Below are 8093 nucleotides of genomic sequence, written 5' to 3'. Positions count from 1 at the left end.
CAATGGCTGGAAGCACCAGACTGTTTAATACACGGAAATCGCTGAAGCGCGGGCCAATAAAGAAAGGGGGGGGGGGGGGGGGGTATTTAGAAATGGGGAGGCAGGGCCTATAATCCTGGAGTGAAGGGTTCTGTGGGTTCTGTGGGTTCTGACCAAACGATTGTCCCCGTTACCTTTCTGCTGCAGAGCCAGCTGGCGCTTCATCTCAATGTCCTGCAGGGTGGCAGCCAGATTCCTGGGCAGACTGCCAGTACTGCCCACGGCCAGCAGGGGGCTCTGGGGGGGGGGGGGGGGGGCAAACACACAAAACGTCACGACACGTTCCAGTCTTCATTTCATTAAAGAGTTCAACATCTAGTCACACTCAGAAATTCCAGTTCTTTTATGATGCATGTGTTTATGTTTGTTTACGTTTGTTTGTTTGTTTGTTTAGGAACATGTTTGTTTGTTTATGTTTGTTTAGGAACATGTTTGTTTGTTTATGTTTGTTTAGGAACATGTTTGTTTGTTTGTTTAGGAACATGTTTGTTTATGTTTGTTTAGGAACCTGTTTGTTTGTTTGTTTAGGATCATGTTTGTTTATGGACTCATTTACACAACGATTCAAGTGAAAAACAATAATTTTTGTATTCTAGTTTCTGGTTTGTTCGATTTATGAGTGATGAGTGAGGGAGAGGGAGAGGGAGAGGGTGAGGGTGAGGAGAGGGAGAGGGTGAGGGTGAGGGTGAGGGAGAGGGAGAGGGAGAGGGAGAGGGAGAGGGTGAGGGTGAGGGAGAGGGAGAGGGAGAGGGAGAGGGAGAGGGAGAGGGAGAGGGTGAGGGAGAGGGAGAGGGAGAGGGAGAGGGTGAGGGTGAGGGTGAGGGTGAGGGTGAGGGTGAGGGTGAGGGTGAGGGTGAGGGAGAGGGAGAGGGTGAGGGTGAGGGTGAGGGTGAGGGAGAGGGAGAGGGTGAGGGTGAGGGTGAGGGTGAGGGTGAGGGTGAGGGTGAGGGAGAGGGTGAGGGTGAGGGTGAGGGTGAGGGTGAGGGAGAGGGTGAGGGTGAGGGAGAGGGAGAGGGAGAGGGAGAGGGAGAGGGAGAGGGTGAGGGTGAGGGTGAGGGAGAGGGAGAGGGAGAGGGAGAGGGTGAGGGTGAGGGTGAGGGTGAGGGAGAGGGTGAGGGTTAGGGTGAGGGTGAGAAAGCCACCTTGGCGCTGCTGTTGCGTCCCAGTGTGGCGGCGCCGTGCAGCAGAGGAGGTGCGGCGCCGGGATCACTGTCCAGTTTGGAGCGGAACACCTGAGGGAGCCGACACAGAACCGACAGGTCAGATCTGGAGTTTCTCCTCGAGAAAACCAGCTGATTCAGAAAAGTTTCACGTTTACCAACATTCTGAATACGACGTCGGTTCAAACACAGAAAACAATGTAGTTAGCCCGGCAGGCCACTAGTGGGTGCTGTTTGTTCTTGTAATGAAACCACACACACATAGAACAACAGGTTCTAAACATTGACAGTGGGAGAACACCAATCTCCTTATGGACCGAGGACCATCAGGACCATCAGGACCATCAGGACCATCAGGACCATCAGGACCATCAGGACCATCAGGACCATCAGGACCATCAGGACCATCAGGACATCAGGACCATCAGGACCATCAGGACATCAGGACCATCAGGACCATCAGGACATCAGGACCATGAGGACCATGAGGACCATCAGGACCATCAGGACCATCAGGACCATCAGGACATCAGGACATCAGGACCATCAGGACATCAGGACCATCAGGACCATCAGGACCATCAGGACCATCAGGACCATCAGGACATCAGGACCATCAGGACCATCAGGACATCAGGACCATCAGGACCATCAGGACATCAGGACATCAGGACCATCAGGACCATCAGGACCATCAGGACATCAGGACGGGGACACTGCTCTCATTGGGCAGCAGAACTGTTCACTATGACTGCAGTAAACATGTGCAGTAGCAACACTTTCAAAAAGTTCCACTTTCCAGAACCTTTTTCTTTTCACTTGAGCTCGTCGTGGCGTGACGAGTGGCAGACGTGATCAGGCTCATTTCAGTTCATCACTCTGAAGAGAAGCGACGACTTAATGTTCAATTTAACGACTTTGCAGCCATGATGGCGTCAGGTGGTGATTGAAGTGTTGGGTGGTGTCTCGCTACGGGCGGAGATTTGAGGAACATAAACGGCCTTCATGTAGAACAGCAGACATAAGAGAAGATCTGCAGCCTGCAGCGCAGAGCTTCTCTCACTAAAAGCTTTTCATTCAGACTTCATTAGGAGCCAATTAAGACCTGGAGTCTGGATCTAATGGAGCTTTCTAATCCAAACATCCAACATGGCCGACGTTTCATCATCTGCTGACGGAGGAGCGTCAAAATTCTGATTTACTGTCCAAAATCACCTTTTCCATCATTTTCTTTCATGTATGAAAATATGAATGTACAGAATTCATGAAAACACAATATATGTATATTGTACATGCTGATATTTGAATGTTTGAGATACACTATTTTGCCAAAAGTATTTGCTCAGCTCTCGAAATCGTTGAATTCAGGTGTTCCAGTCACGTCCGGCTCCACCGGAGGATCAAATCAAGCAGCTGGACTATTTCTACCCACGATAGTGAGAGAATGTGGTGAAGCGATAGGAGGCCAGGAACCTGGGAGGTCCTTCAAGGTCAGATACCAGCGAGTACTTCTGGTAATGTAGAATATTAATATGTGAATATTGTGCCTGATGATGTTTGAGTGGTTTGTTGGTTCTAACCATTAATGTCATCAAATAGAACGAGATGGTTTCATCAAAGAATGAATTTACTGAACAAAACTGCAAAAAAAGAGTTTTATTACAATTTTGGTTTCATTTATTACTTTCTGGAAGGATTTTATTATCCTTCATGTAGTGATTCGTTTCAAATGAGGTTCGCCCCCCCCCCCCACACACACACACACACACACACACACACACACACACACACACACACACACACACACACACACACACACACACACACACACACACACACACACACACACACACACACACACACACACACACACACACACACACACACACACACACACACACCCTCCTCCTTCCAGAAATGAGAGCAGAAGCATGAAGGAGGAAGTAGAAAGTAGAGAAGAAGCGCTTCTACCTGCAGCAGAGGCCGGTGGGCCGACAGAGGCTTGGCAGTCAGAGGGGGGGGGGCGAGGAGGCCGGAGCCGGCCATCAGCTCCTGGTACCACTGCTCTAAATCTAACCTGGGGAGGCCGGAGGGAAGCTGCAGGGCGCCAGCAGAGGAACCAGTACAAGAGGTTAGAAAGCATTCAAAGACAGCAGGAAGGCCACAGAAACGCCCCCAAAAGCTTTAATTACCCCCCCCCCCATTGTTACTGTGGATATTATTCCTGACGGTACTGGGCTTTAGAGTTGTGAGCTGCATTGAGCCTGCAGCGCGTTCTATCCGTTCTAATTCCAGGCTGCTGCTGCTGCAGTGACCCAGTTCTACACTAGAGAACATAGAAGTTCCTCTTCCTTCATCTCACACTTTCCTTCACACCACCATGTTCTACACACACAGGTGGAGAAAGTCACCAGGATTGACGCCGCCTTTCCACGACAACGTTCCAAGTGTCAACGCAACTTTTAATGTCAAAGTTTCACATTTATACTGAAAACTACGTCCATCTACAAGGAAATGTAAGAAACTGTGAAAACGATGTCGTCCCTAGATAGAGGGATGGAGGGATGGAGGGATGGGGGATGGAGGGATAGAGGGATGGGGGGATAAAGGGATGGAGGGATAGGGGATAGAGGGATGGGAGGATAAAGGGATGGAGGGATAGGGGATAGAGGGATGGGAGGATAAGGGATGGGATAGAGGGATGGGGATAGAGGGATGGGGGATAGAGGGATGGAGGGATGGGGGATAGAGGGATGGAGGGATGGAGGGATGGGGGATAGAGGGATGGAGGGATGGGGGATGGGGATAGAGGGATGGAGGGATGGGGGATAGAGGGATAGGGGATAGAGGGATGGGGGATAGAGGGATGGAGGGATAGGGTATAGAGGGATGGGAGGATAAGGGATGGGATAGAGGGATGGGGGGATAGAGGGATGGAGGGATAGAGGGATAGAGGGATGGAAGGGATGGGTGGATGGGGATAGAGGGATGGAGGGATAGAGGGATGGTGATAGAGTGATGGAGGGTTGGGGGGTTTGGGGATAGAGGGATGGGGCTAGAGGGATGGAAGGGATGGAGGGATGGGGATAGAGGGATGGTGGGATAGAGGGATGGAGGGTTGGAGGGATGGGGGATAGAGGGATGGTGGGATGGGGATAGAGGGATGGTGGGATAGAGGGATGGAGGGATGAGGGATAGAGGGATGGTGGGATAGAGGGATGAGGGATGGAGGGATGAGGGATGGTGGGATAGAGGGATGGTGGGATAGAAGGATGGAGGGGCAGCACACACCTCCACTGAGAGAGAGAGGGAGGAGCCGTGAGGAGAGGGGGGGAGGCAGGAGAAGACGGGGTCCACCGCTCCACACTGCAGGGGCTGGGGAAGCGGGGAGGTGGGGGACGACTCCACTCGGGGCATCCCGAACATCTGAGACATCTGAGACATCTGAGACATCTGAGACAACCGGCCCACCGTCACTTTGTCCTTCAGCAGCAGCGGAGGAGAGACGGCGCATCAGCAGGACACACACCTCGATATTCACCCCATTCATACACACCGCGGATTACCGCACTTCCTGGATTATAAGGTCCCGTTTACACCACAACGAATCAGAGTGAATTCACAAAACCTTCTTCCCTTTGGGGGGTCCGTTTCCACGACACCAGTGTTCTGATCCACTGCTTCCTAAAGTTTTTATCTCGGCTCCCAAAGTGGAAAGATTCTTTCACGGTCTCTGTTCCTTCCTGCAGAGACTGATGGAGGCGGAGCCTATTACTGCTCCTCCCCCTCCATTCTGCTCATCCAGTTGTAAACCAACATGGCCGACCCATAGTGGTACGACCCGTAGTGGTACGACCCATAGTGGTACGACCCGTAGTGGTACGACCCGTAGTGGTACGACCCGTAGTGGTACGACCCGTAGTGGTACGACCCGTAGTGGTTTGACCCGTAGTGGTACGACCCGTAGTGGTACGACCCGTAGTGGTCTGAACCGTAGTGGTTTGACCCGTAGTGGTACGACCCGTAGTGGTTTGACCCGTAGTGGTACGACCCGTAGTGGTTTGACCCGTAGTGGTACGACCCGTAGTGGTACGACCCGTAGTGGTTTGACCCGTAGTGGTATGACCCGTAGTGGTACGACCCGTAGTGGTTTGACCCGTAGTGGTACGACCCGTAGTGGTACGACCCGCGGTCCATATTCTAGTTCTATGGTCCAGATCAGTAGTTTAATAGTTGAGACTCTCCCTGATAGAATCCGGTTCCTCATCAGTCCACTAGGATGTCAGGTTCTCTCCTTTTTCTTCATGTTTATAGAGTTTTGTTCTCTGCACACGTCTGTGTAGTTTCATTATAAAATCAAGCAACAGCGCCCTCCAGTGGCCCGGCAGACTAACTACATGGTTGTCTCTGTGTCTTTTTTTAACGGATGAGGTGTTGTCAGGTGAAGCGTTGTGGTGTAAACGGAGCCTAAGTCATCAAACAATGTTAGGAAGAGGATAAAACTTCTTAGAGTTCATATTTATCCTCTATGTCCAGATGTAACTTGATAATCCAGCAGCTGCTGTTCCAGAACTTTCTGTGAATTTGTTCCAGAGCGTTTTAGCACACGATTAAGGTTCCTTCATCCTCCATAAGAAGAAGAAGAAAGTTCAGCACTCCGGGGTCGTGTCGAACTAAATGACGTCATTTCCTTCTTCCAGCTCCTTCTGGCTGAAGAAACTAGTTTGGGCTGTTCCAGCCGTCCTGGCTGTTCTGTGTAGGAGCTGCTCTGCCTAAACTTCTGCTCTGCCGTGTGCTGCTCATGTGTTCCAGCTCGCTAATGAACATCAGTCATATTTTAATCATATTTAGCTTGTAACCTCTCTACTGTAGGAGCGCCGCAGCTCCTTAAAATGTGGGAGTGCAGGCTTACGTGATGCACCTGAACGCATCACGAACAGCTGTCAGCTCCTGGAGTTCAAACCAACCAGCATGGCGCTCTGACAGAGCTCTCTTTATTACTGGAGCAGTTCAGAGGAATGGGGTTCTGAGGGGGCGTGGCCTGTTGTGAGGAGGCGTGGCCTGTTGTGAGGAGGCGTGGCCTGCTGTGAGGAGGCGTGGTCTGCTGTGGGGGGCGTGGTCTGCTGTGAGGAGGCGTGGTCTGATGTGGGGGGCGTGGCCTGCTGTGAGGAGGCGTGGTCTGCTGTGAGGGGCGTGGCCTGTTGTGAGGAGGCGTGGCCTGTTGTGAGGAGGCGTGGCCTGCGAGCTCGACAGCTTCTTATTGGAGTATGAACAGTCCTGCAGACAATCTATTTCCTCAGCAGCTGCTGAGTCACTGCTGAACTTTCTTCTTGTTCTTCTGGCTCCAGGAAGGAGGATGAGGATGCAGGAGGATGAGGATGCAGGAGGATGAGGATGCAGGAGGATGAGGATGCAGGAGGCTTCAGCCTTCTTAGTTTTCTTCATCATGGTAACAGTTTGTTTTCTCCAGGTCCTCAGTTTTCTCACTCTGAACTCTTTCTGAAGTTCTCTCATTTTCTGTTTTTCTTCCTGAAGACATTGGTCTTGCTCTGGAGGGTTTTTCTGCGGTATTGAAGCAGCTTTCTGTCGTCATACAGTGACATCTAGTGGCCACAGATCTTCGTAATGTTCTCAATACAAGCCACATGGGCAACTTAACAAACGAAACTTTGACTTAGAGTCCAGAAAACACAGGTAATATAAACGACGGTACTAGTTATTTATTTCGTTCTGTAGTACTATGAACTGATTTCTATGTGGCTGAAACATGAACCATTGATACACGTTGTTAAAGTAAAACTAGTAACAGACTTTTATCATCAGTTTTACAGATTTTAAATCAAAATTAGACGTTTTAAGGTGAAGACTGAAATGCAAATGAATGTGACACTCAAAAGAAACTCTTCACCTCAGTCTGGATCTCTGGTGAAGAAACCTGATAAAGAAATGATGAACTCAGTCATTTAGTAGTACTAAGTAATTGTGCTCAAGAAACACAAAATGTAATGTTATTTTATATAAATACACATTTCAACTGTTTGAAAGGTGACCAAATGTTTCTGTGGAACCTTTTTAAGAGGCTCTTTTTCCACTGTATTTTCTTATTGTAACATTAAACTATTCAAAAGGAAGTTGGTGTCAGAGATAAAAAACGTCCCGAAATGAAATCTCAGACTCATTCAGTCCAGGTCTACCCTCATAGAGCCCAACCTGACGTACGACCAGCAGGGGGAGCAGCGGGGCAACAGCAGGCAGGAGACACCAAGAGGAGACATGAAGGGGACATGAAGGGGACATCAGGGAGACATGAGGGAGACATGAAGGGGACATGATGGGGACACGAGGGAGACATGAAGACATGAGAGAGAGACATGAAGGAGACATGAAGGGGACACGAAGACATGAGAGAGAGACATGAGGGAGACATGAAGGAGACATGAAGGGGACACGAAGACATGAGAGAGAGACATGAGGGAGACATGAAGGAGACATGAAGGGGACATCAGGGAGACATGATGGAGACATGAAGGGGACATCAGGGACACATGAGGGAGACATGAAGGGGACACGAGGGAGACATGAAGACATGAGAGAGAGAGACACGAGGGAGACATGAAGGAGACATGAAGGGGACACGAAGACATGAGAGAGAGACATGGGGGAGACAGGAAGGAGACATGAAGGGGACATCAGGGAGACATGATGAAGACATGAAGGGGACATGAAGGGGACATCAGGGACACATGAGGGAGACATGAAGGGGACACGAAGGAGACATGAAGACATGAGAGAGAGACATGAGGGAGACATGAAGGAGACATGAAGGGGACATGAAGACATGAATGAGACATGAGGGAGACATGAGGGAGACATGAAGGAGACATGAATGAGACA

The 8093-nt window shown here is 50.2% G+C and overlaps 1 protein-coding gene across 1 annotated transcript in view; it reads right to left on the bottom strand.

Moving 5' to 3' along the window:
• The window catches only part of phldb1b (pleckstrin homology-like domain, family B, member 1b), a gene marked incomplete at its 5' end in the record, with an annotated part of 92083 nt that overhangs the window by 8602 nt on the left and 75388 nt on the right, over nt 1–8093 (bottom strand). The window contains 4 exon segments of the mRNA XM_080459672.1: nt 154–276; nt 1182–1271; nt 3171–3296; nt 4497–4682. Of these exon segments, the coding sequence (XP_080315798.1) occupies nt 154–276; nt 1182–1271; nt 3171–3296; nt 4497–4682 (525 nt within the window).

This window comes from Lipophrys pholis (assembly GCF_963383615.2).
Source record: "Lipophrys pholis genome assembly, chromosome: 3".
NCBI classification, from domain to species: Eukaryota; Metazoa; Chordata; class Actinopteri; order Blenniiformes; family Blenniidae; genus Lipophrys; species Lipophrys pholis.
The sequence above is the reverse complement of the archived record's forward strand: the minus strand, read 5'-3'. Positions and strand labels throughout refer to the sequence as shown.